Source organism: Geotrypetes seraphini, chromosome 6 (assembly GCF_902459505.1).
Source record: "Geotrypetes seraphini chromosome 6, aGeoSer1.1, whole genome shotgun sequence".
Classification (NCBI taxonomy): Eukaryota; Metazoa; Chordata; class Amphibia; order Gymnophiona; family Dermophiidae; genus Geotrypetes; species Geotrypetes seraphini.
The window spans coordinates 201,163,942-201,184,447 of NC_047089.1; the positions used below are offsets into that span (position 1 = coordinate 201,163,942).

The 20,506-nt window shown below is 40.6% G+C and overlaps 1 protein-coding gene across 4 annotated transcripts in view; it reads left to right on the top strand.

Moving 5' to 3' along the window:
* Window positions 1-6,407, top strand: part of PPP2R2A (protein phosphatase 2 regulatory subunit Balpha) — a 185,034-nt gene extending 178,627 nt beyond the window's left edge. For all 4 annotated transcript variants that reach the window (XM_033949040.1, XM_033949039.1, XM_033949038.1 and 1 more), the window contains 2 exons: window positions 1,773-1,864; window positions 5,459-6,407. In XM_033949040.1, the coding sequence (XP_033804931.1) occupies window positions 1,773-1,864; window positions 5,459-5,738 (372 nt within the window). In that variant the 3' untranslated portion in view covers window positions 5,739-6,407. The remainder of the gene's footprint in view (window positions 1-1,772; window positions 1,865-5,458) is intronic.
* The last annotated feature ends 14,099 nt before the right edge of the window (window positions 6,408-20,506 follow it).

Sequence of the window (20,506 nt, forward strand, 5' to 3'; positions counted from 1 at the left end):
AACGTGGGCACTCGCTAGAGCTCCATATGAGCCCCTGGAACAGGCATCATTGGTGGACCTAACAGTAAAAATGGTGCTTTTAGTGACGTTCACTTCAGCTCGGCGGGTGTCAGAACTGCAGGTTCTCTCATATAGAGAAACCTTTCCCAGAATATCAGAGTCTTGAGTGAGTCTGCGTACTGTACCGTCCTTTTTCATGTCAACCAAGAAGTCCAGCTATCCGCCTTCATGCTCTCAGGTTCCAAAGTCAAAGTCCTGAAACTGCTAGATGTTTGCAGAGTGCTGTTTTGTTATCTGGAGGTGACAAATGAGTTTCGGCTGTCAGATCATCTCTTTGTGCTGGTAGGTACAGCCCATAAGAGTCAACCAGCTTCTAAAGCGATCATTTCAATATGGATTCGTATGGCCATTTCTTCAGCCTATATCGGAAGTAGAAAGCAACCTCCCATATCTTTAAAGGCGCATTCCACTAGGGGAGTAGCATCCTCCTGAGCACAGGCTACTGCAGTTTACCCTGAAGAGATTTGCAGAACACAGCCACATGGTTCTCCCTCCATGCTTTCATGAAATTTTACAGGGTGGATGTGGCAGTCAACTGTCCCACCCAAGAGTTAAGGAATGATGTGCCTATTGAACTAGAAGGGAAGATTAGGATCTTCTTTCTAGTAAATAGGCACATCATTCCTGAAGCTGGTCCTGTCAGATGTTAATTAGCCTGTTTACTACCTCAGATAAGCTAGGAAGTCCAGTTTTCTTGTTTCTTTCCTTTTTCCAGTGAAGACAAGGATAGAGGACAACATGGCTGTTTCAGGGGATATCCTTCAGAAACTTAAGTACTGTTAGTGCAGGTTGCACTCGGGTAGGTAGCTAGTTTGTTCCACCTCATATGCTTCAATAGTTCAAGTTCTAAATATTATGTGTTTTATGACATGAGTAGAACAGACTTGTTTTTTGGGTAGTATCCACATACCCCTCCCTTTTATGTTTCTTTTCTAGGTCTGACCATCTGCTTTGATGTGAACTGAAGAGTTACAGGACAGTCCAGAGTGATGGGAGGCAGAGTGAAGAAAATGCTAATGAGGCTCTCTAGAGATCTCACAGGAAAGGATTGACTACCAAAGAGTTCAGGAATAATGTGCCTGTTTATTAGAAAAATTACCAATGTGTAAGTACCTAATCTTCACACACATTTTTTTATCTTCTTCTCTCACCATATACCGCGACCACTGTCCCCATCGCATCCATACAAGCTTCATTACTGCAATATTTAGCTTATTCCTTCCTTATAAATCAAAGTTCAGGCTGCTGAACTGGAGAAAGAGATGTTCAGCTGTCAGGGCTTTGTTTATAAATTTTTATAAACACAATTAATATACTACTTTGTAGAAAATTTCTTCAGATAAAAAGTTATTTTTTGCTCCCCCCCTCCCCCTTTGATGAGATGGTCAAATAACACCATTGACAGTAACTGAGAAATGGACCTGTAAAATATATTTCATTGAAAAACATTGTTCTCATTCGAATAATTCATTGTATGTGTAATGAATGACATCAGTATATTGGCTAATTGTTTTCCCACCATCATTATATAAGGGTTTTTCTTAAAACACCAAATATTTATGGAAAACAAGTAGTATTTTGCATTCTTTTGGGAATTTATTGATGTGTAGGTTTCTTTCTTTGTTGTTCAATTGTACTGTACTGAAAAATTATAGATCTCCTTTTGATAAATATTAAATACTAAATGGCCAAATAAATGCTTATTTTTATAGGTACATGAATATCTCCGAAGCAAACTCTGTTCACTGTATGAGAATGACTGCATTTTTGACAAATTTGAATGCTGTTGGAATGGCATTGACAGGTATTATCTCATTCTTACTTGTGCATTGCAAAAAAGAAGAGCTTTCTAGTTAAGCACATTTACATATATGATCCCAATTAATATGTTACAACACTTTGTTTTAACCAGAAATCAAATAATATAATGGCTTACATATTCATCTGTGTGGCTGCCTTTGGTCCTAAAATTTAATGTAGATTTCTTGTTAAAGCACCTGGAATTTTCATTGATTTGCTCATTCTGAATATTTGAAGCCTAGCATCTCTTTGTTTAAAAAGGGTCTAGCAACATCTTACATGTCCTATTCCAGTATCTGGAAAATAAGGAAATGTTTTTATTCACAAATTTATTTTCATTGATTTCTAACAACCAGTGTTCTGAGTATATTTTTGTTTATTTGTAAATGTTTAAAACAAATTGAGGTGAGACTTGCCATTTTCATGCTAATCCAAATTAAGTAGCAAAAACAAGACTTGCTTCTTTGTATTTGGAGTAAATAGTTGTACCTTAATTTAATGAGAGCATTAAGTATGCTTTAACTTTTATAATACTGAGCCATTGATACTGAGTATATAGTTTTTGTTTCCTCAGTGTGGACTGTGAACAAATGAAAGTAGTTTCATGTAGTTAGACCATTCAATATTTTTGAATTATGGTTTTAATACTGATCTAGAATAGGAGTGGTCAACCTGCTGCCCGCCATTGGATTTTATGCAGCCCTGATACCATGGAAAGTATAAACAGAAAATGTCATCAACCAGAGTTTTTTTGGAAATTTTAAATATAATATTTTACAAATATTTTCAGATTAGCTGCTCTAACAGTTTGTTTTTATAATTTTTAGTTAAAATTTTACATATTTATCACAGAAGGTCTGTCAAGCTCTGAATATTTCTAGTTCAGGCATTACATAATGTTGCAGCCCTCTAGAAGTACTACTGACATTCATGTGGCCTTCTATATGAAGGTTGCCTACCCTTGATCTAGAAATTACAAGTCCTAAACTGAGGAGCCGCGAGTGGCGTCGTGCGGAAAGGCACTCGCACATACATGATGCGGGCAGTTTGTGAACTTTCTCAAGTTCTTAAAGTGGTGATGCACTTTTAAAGCTGTCCGTACCGGGGCTCCGTGGATGATGTCACCCATATGTGAGAATACGCTGCCTTCTTGTTCTGAGATAAAGAATATTTATAGTTCTTTGGTCCAAAGAGTCAGGTTTTCATAATATGCCTAATGACTATGCATCAGAGAGATTTCTGTGTGTATTAGCTCCATTGCATGCAAATCTGTTTTCATGCATATTCATTAGCTATATCTATTTTTTTAAGGCGTCGGGCACAATTGCAGTGGAGAGTAATAGGTTGAGGATATGGCAGATAGAACATAAGAATAGCCTTACTGGGTCAGACCAATGGTCCATCAAGCCCAGTAGCCCGTTCTCACGGTGGCCAATCCAGGTCACTGTCCTAAACCAAGGAGTAGCAATATTCCATGCTACCAATCCAGGGCAAGCAGTGGAGATAGTGGTAAGTAGATAGGTAGACATTAGATAAGTGGAACAGGTAGTGAATTTGGAGGAGGAAAGAAAATGTGCAGTTTCCTCTTCAGTAATTTCATGAAAGGAAGATAAGGGGGCTGGAGTAGAGTGGGCTATGAAAGGTGGCTCAGTTGAGAATTCAAGGTTAATTTTGTGAACCTTGTCATAGAAGTACTCAGCCATAGTCTGAGGAAGAGTTATGGAGTATTTGGAGGGGGACCTTGAGTAAGGAGTTCAGTAAGGCAAAGAGGGAGTGGGGATTAGATCCAAAAGAGTCAGACGGGTATAGTAATCTTTTTGGTGAGTGGATTGGAAGGAGGAATTTGAAATGAACGAATAAATTCGATATTTGAACCAGAGCCATTCAGCAGATCTGGCACAAGAGTATAAGTAGTGGATTTTAGAGTTTGGCTGGGGTTTGAGGCGCCTTACAGGATCTGGGATAGGGGGAGCGAGGGTATTTAGAACAGAGGAGAGAGTGGTATTATAGGAGGAGACAGCCTCATTTACAGACTTGTGTAGCATAGTGGTAGAGAGGAGGGGTGAAACAGCAGTGGAAAAAGTGCCAGGGTTGATAACCTGAAGATTCCTAAATGTACAGGTGCAGATTGGTCAGGGCTGAGGTTGGGTGGGAGGTGGCGGGTGGTGAAGTGATTGTGAAAATTATTAGAAGGTCAGAGAGGGGAAGGACTTTATGGAGAAATTTGTGATAGAGCAGTTGGAGAAGACAAGATCAAGGCAGTGGTCATTCTGGTGGGTAGGGGTGGTAGAGCACAGCTAAAGATCAAATGAGGATGCTAGAGCCAGAAGCATAAAAGTCAGAGGGGTTGTTAGCATGAATATTGAAATCACCAGGATGAAGGAGAGAGATAAATGTTCAAGAAAGGGAAAGCCAGAAGTCAAAGTCAGTGAGGAATGAAGAGAGGGACTTATCAGGGGGTTGGTAAATTGACAGCTATGCGGAGAAACAGAGGTGCAAAAAAACAGAGTGGACTTCAGAGGAAGAGAAGCAGTGAGACTGAGGTTGAATAAGGGGTTGAAATCTGCAAGAGGGTGAGAGTAGAGCCCAACGCCACCTCCATGACCAACCGGGCGAGCCATATGAGAAAATAACCTCCATGACACAGGGCGACAGCTGAAGTAGAGTCATCTGGGCAGATCCATGTCTCTGTCAGTGCGAGCAGATGGAAAGATCGAGAGATGAAAAGGTTATTGGAGACAGAACGGGCATTCCACAAAATACATGAGAATGGAAAGAAGGGGGAGGAGGGGGACAGAAATAAGATTGGTGATATCGTGGTGTGATCCACATAAATAGGGTGGGGCTTGGGAGGACCAGGGTTAGGGCTGATGTCTTCAGCAGAGAACAAAAGAAGGAGCAAGACAATATGGGTGAGAGGGGGGGCAGCAAGGGGGATCCTGCTGCATCACAGGCAAAATACTCACAGGAAGAATCTTGATGCTGTTTTTTAGCCTATCTACAGCAGCATATGCATTTTTTAAAATTATAAACCACCAGCAACATCATTGTTTTTCTATTAATTATTTTTATGCATGTTAAGATGAATCCTTAAAAATATAATATAATACTTCTGATAAAACAAAAATCAAACTTTTTTTTCTTCCACTTTAACCTGTTTGTTTCCTCACTGATTGCATAGTCAACTACTTCATGGTTCTTTTTGTTACTGAAATGTTAAACCTAACAAACCCATCCTTATTCTCAGAAGGGACAAAGAGCATCAATTGATGCTCTTTGTCCCTTCTGAGAATAAGGATGGGTTTGTTAGGTTTAACATTTCAGTAACAAAAAGAACCATGAAGTAGTTGACTATGCAATCAGTGAGGAAACAAACAGGTTAAAGTGGAAGAAAAAAAAGTTTGATTTTTGTTTTATCAGAAGTATTATATTATATTTTTAAGGATTCATCTTAACATGCATAAAAATAATTAATAGAAAAACAATGATGTTGCTGGTGGTTTATAATTTCACCCATCTTTATTATATATTGCATTTCAAGCTTAGATTTATTTTAGATGGTGTCCTTGCTAATGATGATTCTCAATTTATTTTGTAGCGTGGTCATGACTGGTTCCTACAACAATTTCTTCAGAATGTTTGACCGGAACACAAGGCGAGATATCACCCTAGAAGCATCTCGGGAAAACAATAAACCACGCACAGTCTTGAAACCACGTAAGGTTTGTGCCAGTGGCAAACGGAAGAAGGATGAAATTAGTGTGGACAGCCTAGATTTCAACAAGAAGATTCTCCACACAGCTTGGCACCCAAAAGAAAACATCATAGCTGTAGCTACAACAAACAACTTGTATATATTTCAAGACAAAGTAAATTAAAATTGGAATTCCTAGCTAAATAATCCACTTCCTATATAGTTGAGATAGTTGAATCTAGCATTTGTACCTGTAAAAAAAAAAAAAAGAGTGTGCAAGAGAGGTCCATTATGGCACCCCTTTCCAGTGTTTTAAAAATGTGCCATGCGACCTTGTATTTTTTTTTATAGCTAAATTTGAAAAGATCTGTTGATCCATCAATCACTGTGGTTTTCTCCATGTCTGCTAGCCATTTAGGTAAGATTAGGGCACTTTTTTATTTAATGACTACTTGCACCATCCTGCCTAATGGACTAGACTGGGCTACATCAACATTGGTTTACTCCATTTTTTATGCCTTCCATTGTGATGACGTCAAATACAGTAAAAGCCTTCAGCCGTGCTATGGGATTTAATTGTGTAACATTATTATTGTATCAGTTGTGGCCCCCTTTTTAAAATGAAATACAGCTCATTCTTGCTGTGGCTTGTAGCATTCCTTATCTTCTGGACTCCCGCCTCCATCCAGCCCCAGTGGTGGTGTACTGGAGGCAAATCAAAGCACATGAAATAGGTCTGTCTTAGAGTCAGTAGTAAAGGGATACTATATTGCAAGCAAATGTTTTAATAACAACTGATTGTAATTATTAATTGCCATGCTTGGCACCCTATAAAGCCAGAAAGAAAAAAAAACTACTGAATAAAAGTGACAATATAAAATTTGCCCTTTTTCCTTTTAATCTACCTCCTTCCAGTTCTGTTTTATATTAAATGCATAATAAAGCTTTCTTTTTCATAAAAAGGAAAAAAAATAGTTTTTATGCCATGTCAATTGTGAGGAGAAGCATTTCTTACTAACTAGCATGCATGTTTGCCTGTTACCGTACTTTGGTAAAGGGGTTCTTGATCCAGTCCTTGAGACATACCCAGTGAGTCTATTTTTCACGATATCTATGATGAAAGTACATAAGTTAGATTTATTTATAGTGGAGGGATGTCCATGTAAATTTATCTCTTGGATATTTATTGTGGATATCTTGAAACACTGACTGGGTTGAGAACCCCTGCTTTGGTAGAACTGAAAATCATAGTTGAATTTTTTGGAATGAGGTTGCATTTGAAGGAAGTGTACAATGCAGAAATTCTTCCAGAGTGTTGCATAGAATTTGGGGGTTTTTATGTCAGTTTATGGAGATGTTCTTAATTCTTATACAGAAAAGAAATTCAGAACCTGTTTTTCTCACTCTGTTTCCTAATAGAATTCTTGAGTGTCACCTGTAAACTAACATGGTGATAACATTTTCACTCTTTTGCAGGTCTGTGTATGAATAATGAGAAATCAATGTGCAGAAACTAACAAATTTGAGACTGTGTACAAAATGACTTCTTTGGTTGCTGATCACCAATTTACTTTTAGAAAGAGAAAATAGCTTTAAAATATTCCTGCTTTGCTCTCAATTCTTCCATCATTTTGGCCCCTGAAGGGCAAATAGAAACCTCCAGAATAAGGGCTGTTGTAACAACAAAAATTAAATAAAAAAGTATATGGTATATGTATATAATTGTGTATATAATATATGTATATATATATGTGTGTATTTGTGTGTATATCATTTCCCATTGACAAGCAGAGTATGCCTGGTGTGTGTTCTTTTCTAAATTCCAAATCTTTGATGATTGCATAACATAGAAACACGATGGCAGGTAAAGGCCAAATAGCCAATCCAGTCTGCCCATCTGCAGTAACCATTATCTCTTTCTCTCTCAAGAGATCCTATGTGCCTATCCCAGGCTTTCTTGAATTCAGACACAGTCTCTGTCTCTACCACCTTTTCCGGGAGACTGTTCCACGCATCTACCACATTTTCTGTAAAAAAAAAGTATTTCATTACATTACTTCTGAGCCTATCACCTCTTAACTTCATCCTATGCCCTCTCATTCCAGAGCTTCCTTTCAAATGAAAGAGATTCAACTCATGCACATTTACATCACATAGGTATTTACCGTATTTTTTTGCACTATAACAGGAACTCCCTGTTGTAGCCTCATGAGACCACAGGAACTCACAGCACGGCTCTGCACGGGGCAGGAGTGTAGGAAGATTGCTCCTGGCCCGCATCACCGCTAAATCACCAGGCAAGGTCCATGCTCCGATCGACCCCCTACCGCCTCTGATTGCCTCCCTCCAAGTCCTGGGGCCGTTTTTTCTCGGGGGGGGGGGGGGCTTGGAGAAAAATCCATGGATAATCGAAACCGCGAATAGGGAGGGGGAAGTGTAGTCTTAATTTTTAATGTTTAATACCCAGTCTGAACAAGCAGATCAAGGCAGTTTACAAAATTAGTAGTATGTGTAAGTTTGTAATCTTTTGATGGACCTTGGAGCTTTCTTGTATTCACACTGCAGCTCTTTACATGAAAAAGGTTGGCGATAACTGCCCTAGAAGACAGGAGGAATGGGAAACAATACAAACATTTAAACTTATGCAAACTTTTTTTTTCCCAGATGAAACAGTAGAACAAGAGGTCATAAGTTCAGGTTGCAGGGCAGGAGACTTGGGAGCAATGTTGGGATGATTTAGATTTCAAGTAATTAGCCAATAGGCGACCACCTTTGTTCCTCCCTGCATAATAGTGTACCACAGTCTAAAAAATTCCTTAGAATAGACTTTATTATCATATTCACATTTAACCAATTTGGAATAGTATTTTTATTTCATTTTCAAGAAAGACCTTAAAGTACTATGTTGTTTTTTGGTGTGCCACAAAAGTGATAATGTGATCACTTAACATTGCTTTCTTTCATAGCATCCCAATTAGTGGCAATGAATACAGAGATAGGTGCATTGTCCTTGTAAAATGTTTGTATGGTATCTTGAACTATCTGTTTAAAGTCAACTTGTTGAAGAAGTGTAAACTTAAGTCTCCATCAAGATTTATGTGATGATAGCAGTAAGGTATCCAAGCTAAGGCTAATCACTGTGTGGTCTGAATTTGCACTGTAAACTCTGATTTTCTTCAGTATGTTTGATATCAAAAAATAGTCTATACAAGACTATAATGTATGAGAAGAAAAGTGTGTCTAATCCTTCTGGGTCAGATTAAGCAATCTGCAAGGGTCAATTGAATTTAGCTCAGCCATTAGGAATTGAAGAACAGTCCTGGAGTTTTATTTTGTATTAGAAGTCCTATTTCTATCCATGATGAAATTATAATCTCTTCCAATAATAAGAATAGAGTGCAACCTGAAATCTGGGCTTGGGGTTTGCCCGAAAATACCTGTGCAAACCCCTCCCTAAAAAAGTAATTGCTCTCCTGTGCCTCCTTCCTGCTCAACCAACCATAAGCCCACCTTGGGCCTACCATAGTGAAACTCTGGTGACCTAGTGGCCTCTGTGAAGACAAATGAACCCCACTTGTTCCTGCTCCATGCTGCTGCTCCCTCAAAGTGGGCTTGGTGGTCTAGTGGCATTTTCATGGGGAAGGAATGAACACCATTTGTTCCTATGTGCTGCTCCAATCCAAATGGATGTCGAGACTTCGCATGGCACCTTGCAAGACTACCATGTGAGATCCCAACAGTTACTTTCCAACTGGAACCATTACAGGGAGAGGACTTGTTCCTGCCGGCGTTGGTTGCAATCACAAAATCTCACAACCACCTGGCAGAATCCCAAATAGTAGCAAGAAATTGATCCCAAGGCAAAACCATACTAAAATGTTAACTGATGAGTGAAATAGTAATGATATCAATCTACCAAATGGAACTATGGGTGTCCCATAGAGATACTGTATAATAGCACACCACTGATCAGCAAACCACCACCACCACCAAATATATAGCATCGGTGCTGAAAGGCAAGAACAAAAGGATTGCAGGAATTTGCAGGCCAGACATATATAATGATGTGTGCAGATTAGAGCTAGAACTCACAAAATACCGTGTTTCCCCGTAAATAAGCCCTAGCATGATTTTCAAGGTAGATCTTAATATAAGCCCTACCCCCGAAAATAAACCCTAGTTGCTGGCAGCAGTGCTCCCCCCCCCCCGGATCCATCTCTCCCTCCCATCCGAACCCCAGCTATGAGATCGAAATACCTGGGAACAAATGGCAGCACAGGCTGCATTGTGGCCTTATGCCTGGGCGTTGCTGATGACATCATCAGTGATGCAGCAGAGGAACGCCCAGGCGTGAGAAGGCCGTGATGCAGCCTGTGCTACCGACACTGCTGTTTGTTCCCAGGTATTTTGGTCTTGCGGTTGGGGTTCAGGGGGAGGATGGGAAGAAGGGTGGGATAGGAGCTTCAAGGGTTCTGCTGCACAATGGATGGGAGGGATAGAAGCTGCAAGGGTTCTGCTGCACAGGGGAATGGGAGGGGGGATAGAAAGATACTGCACAAGGGGATGGGTGAGAGGGGAGGAAAGATGCTGCACATGTGGGGGAGAGAAAGGAAATAGGAAGAATTGGGGTGGAGAAGAGGAAGGGAGAGATGGTCATTGTACATTAAAAAAAAAATAAGACCTAGTGCCTTTTATGGGCCCAAAATTAATATAAGACAGCAAACAAGTGATATTGAACAATTCTTGATGAATGGCAATCATAAGCAATGTCATTCACATAAACCAGTGAACAAATTCCATGAGAACAGCACACAGAGTATGCAGAAGTAGGGTACAGACTACTGCTACCAATGGGATCCATATTAAGTAATCCTTGCTGATGACGATAAGGGTTTTTTTTTTGAGTCATAAGTTTCCCTGACACAGTGGTGAAGGGAGAACCGTGAAATGCTGCAGTGTCCAGATACATTGCCGACTGCAATTATGAGAGGATCGGTGGAGTAGTATATCAGCTAAGGAATGTAGGGAGAACAAGAATGAGAAAATAGTCTCAGTTAGGAATGGTGAAAGCTATCTTAAGCTTATGGTTCATAAAAAGATTTATTGTGGATAATGTATAATGGTTGGCATATACCGTAAAGAAATTTACTTTCAGTTTCAGGTATTTACCATGTTATGAGAAATGCTGTATTATTTATAGGAAAATATCATTCTTGGTATTATATCACTCAGTTACATTTACAATTTGTGGGACATTGAATGAATCTCTATCCCCATAGCAGGAGAATAAAATAAACCATGACCTTAATCACTTAGGGGTCCTTTTACTATCCTTTGACAGATTTTTCCCATACACTAAGGACATTTTCTACAGCCAGAAAATTGTCTTATTTTCCATTTTCTGAATTAATAATAGAAACTCCTGTAACAATCTGTTACTATGTAATGAGAGAGAAATTCAGTAACACTGGCGACCCAAGCTGCTCAGTGAGGGCTGCATTCCAGAGTCAAGCTCCAATTAGCTCATGCACTTGTTATATCACCAGTACTCTTCTCGTACTTTTTAAATTTTAATTAAATAGTTCTGCATATTTATTCACTCTAAATTAATCCATAGCGCTAAAATTAGAAACGTGCACTTTAGATGCACTTCATAAACACATATATTAGGTGTCCTGAAGAAATAGAAAATCTTATCTGGCTTCTCATAAAGGCTGACGAGAGACTCGTTTCGATTACTGCCTCAGGGATGCTGTAGGACTCGAGCATGCTACTGTACACAAAAAATCAGCTGTGCTGTAGTGGAGCAGTAATAAATCTTTAAAGATTTTTAAAAAGCAGCCATTTTCTGCTATATAGCCCATTTTGGCTTATATAGCCCATTTTCTGCTATTTAAGAACATGAGAAGTTGCCTCCGCTGGGTCAGACCTCATTATTCCTCTATCTATACCCTTTTATGAACCTATCTCTACTTTTATCTATATCCCTCAATCCTCGTATCCTTCAGGAACTTGTCCAATCCCTCTTTGAATCCCCTTAATGTACTCTGTCCTATCACAGCCTCCGGAAGCGCATTCCAGGTGTCCACCACCCTCTGAGTGAAGAAAAATTTCCTAGCATTGGTTCTAAACCTGTCCCCTTTCAATTTCTCCGAGTGCCCCCTTGTTCTTGTAGTTCCCAATAGGCTGAAGAATCTGTCCCTTTCCACCTTCTCTATGCCCTTTATGATCTTGTAAGTCTATATAGCCCATTTTGGCCTATATAGCCCATTTTGGTCTAAATAGCAGAAAATGGGCTATATTGGCCAAAATGGGCTATATAGCAGAAAATGGGCTATATAGCCCATTTTGGCTTATATAGGCCATTTTCTGCTACATAGCCCATTTTGGCCTAATTAGTCCAGTTTCTAATTGGGGATCATAATCATTCAAAAAATGAGATAAAAGATAATTTGGGTTTTTATAGCAGAAAATGGCCTATATAGGATTGCTTGTGTATACATGGTTAACATGGTAACAAAAGTTAGTGCAGGGGTACGCATAGGGCCTCTTTTACAAAGCCATGCTTAACGGCCCCGAGACCATAGAGATTTAAAGGGCTTTGGGGCTGTTGTTGCGCAGCAGCTGCTAGCGAAGCTTTGTAAAACAGGCCCATAGTCTGCACAAAAATTCCTCACCATAAGCTATACCATTCCCTCAGATTTTTGCAGCTCAAATGCATGAACTTGCATTTCTTAGCATTAAATCCTAGCTGCCAAATTTCAAACAATTCTTCAAACTTTGCTAGGTCCTTCCTCATATTATTCACAACCTCAGGGGTGAATATTGTAGATTTTGGTATCATCCGCAAAGAGGCAAATCTTACCTGATAGTCCTTCAGCAATATCACTTACAAAAATGTTAAAAAGAACAGGTGCAAGAACCGAAACTTGAGGCACACCACTGGTAACATTTGTTAAATTCTGCTTTAAGGAAACTCCATTTTAATTTTTTTACAGCAATTCAACAATTGTTCTGCCTTATGCAAGTGCAGTGTTCTCCCTAGGGTCTTTTAGCCGGGCGGTCTGCCCGGGTAATTTAGATGACCGCCCAGCTAAATTCTGCTGCTGCCGCCGCTGCTCAACATTAAAAAATAAAAAAATGGCTTGGAGATTTCAGCCTTAGCCTGTAGTGAACTTAAGTTCCGGGACTCTAAAGTGTGCGTGCCGGCTTCCCTTCTCTTCCCTCCAAAACCGGAAGTTATGTCCAAAGGGGGGGGGGGGGTGGAGAGAAGCCGGCACGCACATGTTAGGGTCCCGAAGCATGCGTTCGCTAAGGGCTAAGGCGAGAGACAGGTCAGTGAAGCTTACAATTTACTCTTCTTGCTGCCAGGTCCTGCCTACTTTCTGTTTCCGCAAAGGCAGGACCTGGCAGCATTTCTCCCAATAGGTCATCGCGATCTTGGGCCGATCAGCCTTCCTCTCCCCGACGGCATAATTGACGGGGAGAGGAATGCTGGTCGGCCCGAAGCAGGGAGAGCTTGGGGTGGCGGCGGCTTTGGGGCCTGTTATCCAATGGCTGCGGCAGTGGCTTGGGGGAGGGCAGGAGACTTCTGACCCGATTTTTTTTTTCCCCCCTACTCGTTCAGGATAGTGTGTGACCTGTAACAAAAGCATACACTTCTGATATACCCATTTTCTTTAGATGCACTTAAAAATGGGGAATTTGGAAACTTGCTTGAAAGTGACCCAGTTCTAGTGCAGGAGACTGAAAGCAGATTTCTCAAAGTACTCTGCCATAGTTTGGTTTGTTTGTTTTTTTTAGTACTCAGAAACCTCAGGCAGTTTTCCTTTCTGTCAGTGGTTAATACAAAGTAGTCATTAAAACTGGAATACTGTACTAAATGCTACGAAGGTCATTGGTATAAAAATGGGCTTCTTAACATTTTGTGCACACTAAGCTTTAGTAAAAGAGCCCCAAAATAATTTTTTTTTTAATTATTTCTTCATTTTTGAAATCCAATACATAGTGCAACAGAGAGAGAGGCATAAGGGGGAAGGATACTGGATGGAATTGGGTTGGAGGGAAAGAAAGGGGGCAGATGCTGATGGAAGTGGGGGGAAGGGAGAGGAGAGAGTGAAATGCCAGACCATTGGGGTGTGGGAGAGGGAAGGGAAGAAGAGCAGAGAGATGCCAGACCACTGCAGGAGGGAAGGGAAGAAGATGGATGCCAGGATAATATGGGTGAAGGGAGAGAAGGGGCAGAGAGAGGGTAGACAGTGGATGAAAGGAAGAGAGTGACAAGACTGAGGAAAGCAGAAACCAGAGAAAACAATGTAGAAAAAAATTATATTTTTTTTGCTTTAGGAGAGCTGCATCAATGTTTCTGTGGTGTTGCATTGTATGCAGAGTCCAGCTTCTTGGTGGTTCAATTTAATCTTTGCCTACGTTTTTCTATTTTATCCACCCTTTTACACAACTGTAGATCGTTTTTTTAGCACCGGCCATGGTAATTACTCAGAATTCTATGAGAGTCTGAGCTGTTACCACCATGGCTAAAAACCACATTACAGTTTTGTAAAAGGGAGAGGGGTTAGTTTGTGATTACATATTCCATACTAGGCGAAGGTGTTTTCTGTGTTCTGTGTGTTCGAAAGACATGGTTTTCAGTTAGGATTGACTGTGTAGGATTGATCTGTACTAGTCTGGCTTGTTTAGTTTTACAATGGGTGTATTGATGTACTGCTTGCTGCAGTATGTAAGATGCTGCCTTTTCCTAGGTACACTCTTGTGTGATGTGTGGATTGTTACAAAAAATCATGTTTTTCATACAGAGGGGGGGGGGGGGTGTCAAAAAATGATGGGCCTCTGGTGTCACATATGCTAGGTACACCACTGCCTTCATAGTTTATATCTAATCCACAAGCCTGCTTTTAGGACCTACAGGGTATGTATCCCTCTGATTCATGACAATTTCACTTCTCATGTTATCTTATCCATTCTTTTTATTATACAACTGCCCAGATAAGCATCATTCTTTGATGTGATTGGACCTTGAAAACTAACAGCAACAGTGTTCTCCCCAGAAATTTTTCCAGCCATGAAAAACATTTGCTGCATTTAGTGTGCCACAAAAAACATTTGCTCCATTTCGTGTGCCGGAGTTTAAAAAGTTTGAGAGACACTGCTCTATACCATTTGAAAGAGGGCAAATATCTAGTTATTCACTTCTAGAATTGGATACTTCTTAAATTTAATAAAAAATTATGGAACAAGTATCAAACCTTAAGAAAGGCAGTCATATTGAGCATTGGAAAATAACTAATAATAATTAACTAATACAAATAGTACACATTTAGGGCTCCTTTTACTAAGCTACAGTAGCAGTTTTACCGTGCACTTAGCTCACGCAGAATTGCCGCACGTACTAGACACTAACGCCAGCATTGAGCTGGCATTAGTTCTAGCCATGTAGCGCAATTCTGCACGCGCTAAAAATGCTATTGCAGCTTAGTAAAAGGAGCCCTTAATTTTCCCACCACCAAATTTCCCCATCCCGCCCCACCCGGCTACTTTTTCATGCCACCCGGCTGGAAAAAATTTCTGGGGAGAACACTGAAGTGTTTGGGTAGTGAATGCCATAATTTGGGGCCTGCTATGCAAAAAGTCCTGGAGCGTTCATGGAGATTAACTGGCAAATTTTATATAGTTTGTCCAAAGTTAGGCACCTACATTAGCATTCATAGCTGATGCAGGCAATTAACTTAATTGGTGCTAATAATTGACACTTAACTCATAGTTGACATTATTTGGACTTAATTGAAAGTTAGGCACCTAACTAAAAAAAATGTGATTCTATAAAAAGTAGGTGCCTAGTCCAAAGTGCCTATCTAAATGTGGGCATGGTTAGGGGTGGATCGTGAGCATATATTTTAGTTAAGTGCCTCACTTAGGCGCAGGTATTTAGGTGAAGAAACCCGACATAAATATGGTGTGCCTAGAGTTAGGATGCCTAGCAATGCCTAATGTCACTTATGCGGTGCTCAACTTTATAGAATCAAACTTAGCGCTGCACTAGTCTGTGCTGATTTTTTAGGTGACCTATGTAGAATTGGGCCCTAACAGCTAATACATTTCATTGTAAAACTTGTGCAGGATGATAATGCTAAGTGATGTTGTCCCAGTTAGAGCTGCAACATTTAAGTCCTTATAACTTAATAATAAGACCTTGAACTGAATATGCCCAATAATTGGAAGCCATTGCAGAGACAACAAAATGGGTGCAATGTGTTCAAATTTTTAGCAGTGTGAAATAAGTCTAATGACTATTCAAAGTTGTTAAAATAATGTGGACTATGAAAAATTGCTAAAAGACATTAGGAAATTGGATGGACATCCAAATGGAAGATGCAGTTTAATGTGGACAAATGCCAAAGTGAGTCAAAATAGGAGATTGATGTCCAATGAGAACAAAAACAGCCAAAAGGAGAAAGTGGGATGTATTCACCTTTTCACGTACCTATACACAGGTTTATTCTCTCTCTCTTACACACACACATTCACACTTGGAAGAGTCACTGAGAGTGTCACTGAAAGTGTGAGAACAGAGATCTTGCGTGGGAAGAGTTGGAAGACCCTGACCTCACTGGGAGTATATAATGGGGAGGTTTGGAACAGAAGTGGAGCTTTTGGCTATCCTGATCTCCCACCAGAGCCCAAGTACCATGGGAGACTCCTGGAAGTACTGACTGGATTTGTTAGCAAACAGTGAAGTGTTTCAGCTTGGTGGGGCTACGGAATGAGGATGGGGCCCAGAGTGGCTCACCAAGAGTAAAGAATCGTGCACCTGAGAGATTGTTACCAGTCAAGGACAGAAACAAGACTGTGTTAGAGAGTTGCGCGGGGACAGAAATCCCACCCATCCCCGCCAGGATCCTCTCCGTCCCCACTTGTCCCTGTCAGGATCTTCTCCGTCCCCACCCATCCCCGCAAGGAATTACCTCCATCCCTGCCTGTCCCCATAAAAAGCAGCAATTACTTCTGATAGGATCATCAATTCCACAGTTTCTTTTGTGTTTGCGCTGCTGTTTTCCTTGTGGAATCTCTGTGGTGGAACCCTTTTTTTGTTTTCTGTTCAGGTAATTAACTTATAAACCCCCCTCTTTTACTAAGGCTGACATGTCCATTATATTATATGGACGAACCCTGCTTCCAAAGCCTTCCATCCCCGTGGGAGTCCCGTTGGCTAGTGGGGGGTCCCCATGGGAGTCCCGTTGGCCAGAGGGGGGGGTCCCCGTGGGAGTCCCGTGAGTTAGGGGGGATTCCCGTGATCCCCGTTCCCATGCAGACCTCTAGACTGTGTGGATACCCCTGTGGAGTATTTCAGTTTGGCAGGAAATTAGAGTGGTCCTGGACTGAGGGAATAAGGTGGGACCTGGAGCAGCTCATTGTGAATTTCAGAAGGAATTGAATGAGGAGACTGGGAAACACAATGAAGGAATGTTTGAAGTGACTTTATTATTAGAATTGTGATAATAAGACCTTAACCTGCAAGGCTCAGTTGTAAATAGTTGGAACTGCAAATTAAGTCTTTAAGTAAAGTTCAGGTTATGAATTTATAATGATTAGCTTTATTTAGTATACATTTAATGAAGGGATTAAGTTTGGATCACAATTGCAAGGGGCTCAAGTACTACATTAAACAATATTGGAGAAAGTGGGCATCTTTGTTTAGTTCCTCTATGTAATTCTGAGTTCAAGCTGGGTGCAGGCCAGGACTGGATATATTCCCATAGGCTGAAGGTTAAGAAGGCAATGGTGTAATGCAAACATATGTTCTCTTTCTCAGCTTTATTTTATTTATTTTAAAAATGTATATACTGTTTAAACCAAACATTAACATATAATCATCGGAAAATCACATAAAGTGTCCATCAAAAGAACAATCACAAAGATCAGTTCCTAGAAAAATGCATTAACAAATAACTGCATTTTTAATAGTTTTTTGAAATTACCCTTGTCATATAGCATTTTCGTAATTGACCGACAAGTGAATTCCACAGTTTGACCCCTGCACAGCAAAAGACCATTTTACTGGTCTCAACATATTTTGGATTAGCATTTGTTTTTAATAACGCTGAATTCTCAGAAAGCAGAGACCTAGGCGGTAAATAATTTGACATCTTACTTTTAAACAATTCAGGTATGGTTCCATACAAGAATTGATTGCTTTATATTAGGAAAGAACAAACAGCGGGAAACAAAACCACAGACACAAATACAAATAAACCAGAATGGAAATGTCCAGGTCAGAATGATGTGCACTACAAAAGTGTCCTCCAACTCATCTGGTAATATGAAGATCTTTATTCCTCCAGTGTAACAATGGTACATTCACACGACTCTATGACTCAATGACTCGTACATGTTTCGGCCAACAGGCCTGCCTCAGGAGTCTTGAGAAACAAGAATGATGATACACGAAAATAACTACCAAAATTCAGAAAAGGATTGTCACGCCTTGCAAATTGTAACCCGCTAATGCCGAACAACTTGCTGCTGAAAAAAAGCAGCAAGTCGTTCGGCATTAGCGGGTTACAATTTGCAAGGCGTGACAATTCTTATCTGAATTTTGGTCACATCTATGTGAGTGGTAGTTATTTTCGTGTATCATCATTCTTGTTTCTCAAGACTCCTGAGGTCAAGACTAGTGCTCCAAATGAGTCCTATCTCACCAGTTTAGCATGAACTTGTCCAACATTGTCTTGAAACCCTGGAGGGTGTCTTCCCCTATAACAGACTCCAGAAGAGCGTTCCAGTTCTCTACCCCTCTCTGGATAAAGAAGAACTTCCTTACGTTTGTGCAGAATCTATCCCCTTTCAACTTTAGAAATTGCCCTCTCGTTCTCCCTACCTTGGAGAGGGTGAACAGTCTGTCTTTCTCTACTAATTCTATTCCCTTCAGTATTTTGAATGTTTTGATCATGTCCCCTCACTGTCTCCTCTTCTCAAGGGGGAAGAGGCCCAGTTTCTCTAATCTCTCGCTGTACGGCAACTCCTCCAGTCCCTTAACCATTTTAGTCGCTCTTCTCTGGATCCTTTCGAGTAGTACCATGTCCTTCATGTACTGTGACCAGTGCTGGAAGCAGTACTCCAGGTGAGGGCGCACCATGATAACCTTCTCGGATCTGTTTGTGATCCCCTTCTTGATCATTCCTAGCATTCTGTTTGCCTTTTTCACCGCCGTAGCATATTTTACAGATGGCTTCATGGACTTGTCGATCAGAACTCCCAAGTCCCTTTCCTGGGAGGTTTCTCCAAGTACTGCCCAGGACATCCTGTATTCGTGTATGAGATTTTTGTTTCCGACATGCATCACTTTGCACTTATCCACATTAAACCTCATTTAACATGTCGCTGCCCATTTCTCGAGCTTGATTATGTCACGTTTCAGATCTTTGCAATCCCCCTGTGTCTTCACTACTCTGTATAACTTCGTATTGTCCGCAAATTTAATCACCTCGCTCGTCGTACCAATGTCCAGATCATTTATAAAAATGTTGAAGAGCACGGTCCCAAGCACTGAGCCCTGTGACACTCTGCTGGTGATGTTCTTCCAGTCTGAGAATTGTCCATTTACCCCCCACTCCGTTTCCTATGCTCTAGCCAGTTTTTAATCCACGTATTTCACCCTCGATTCCATGGCTCTCAATTTTCCAAAGTAGTCGTTCATGTGGAACCTTGTCGAACGCCTTCTGAAAATCCAGATAAACAATGTCAACCGCGTCGCCCTTGTCTATCCGCCTGTTTACTCCCTCGAAGTGCAGCAAGTTCGTCAGGCAAGATCTGCCTTTACTGAAACCGTGCTGGCTGGTCCTCATCAGATCGTGTCTGTCAAGGTGATCGATGATGTGGTCCTTTATCAGTGCCTCTACCATCTTTCCCGGTACCGAGGTCAGACCCACCGGTCTGTAGTTTCCCGGATCTCCCCTCGAACCTTTTTTGAAGATCGGTGTAACATTCGCCACCTTCCAGTCTTCTGGAATCTTTCCCGATTTGATCGACAGATTGGCTATTAGCAGTTCAGCTATAATCCCTTTCAGTTCCTTGATGACCTTCGGATGGATGCCATCCGGTCCCAGGGATTTATCGCTCTTAAACCTATCGATCTGCCTGCATACCTCTTCTAGACTGACTGTCAACCCTGTCAGTTTCTCATCTTCGTTTCCAGCATATAGCCTGATGGGTTCTGGTATGCTGTGTATATCCTCTTTGGTAAATACAGACGCAAAAAATGTGTTCAGTTTGTTGGTGATTTCTTTGTCCTCCTTTAGCACTTCCTTTATTCCACAGTCATCCAATGACCCCACCACTTCCCTCGTGGGTTGTTTCCCCTTAATATATCTAAAGAACGGCTTGAAGTTTTTCATCTCCAGGCAGCCAGTGCAATTGTTGGAGATAGGGTGAGATGTGATCATATTTAGATACGCCTGTTATCAATCTTGCTGCTGCATTCTGTACAACTTGCAATGCCCTTTTCAGGTTATTAGAGACAAATATGATCTAAGTTTGAAACACGAGTCAATTTGGTTTTTATTGACTCAATTTATGGGAAACACTTTTAATCCTCCTGCAGTTACTTCTAAATCTCCTCATATCATCTCCACTTCTACAGACTGCAACGTCAACATTTTCTGTACACAAAATCCTCCAAGCTTCTGAAGGCCAGTCTCATGTTAATCTTAAGTGGAATACTGTATACAATTAGATCTGCATTTAACCTCTTCTTAATGGAAACATTTTTGGTCTAAATCTATTACACCAACTTTATATGTGTCTATTACAATATTCATACAGTACTTTATTTTGTATAATGCTTATTGGACCCCTGTAAAATGTGCAAACCTTTCACATAAACCTCCCGATGTTTGCTGGTCTTGTAATAACTCGGTGGGATCATTATTACATATGATT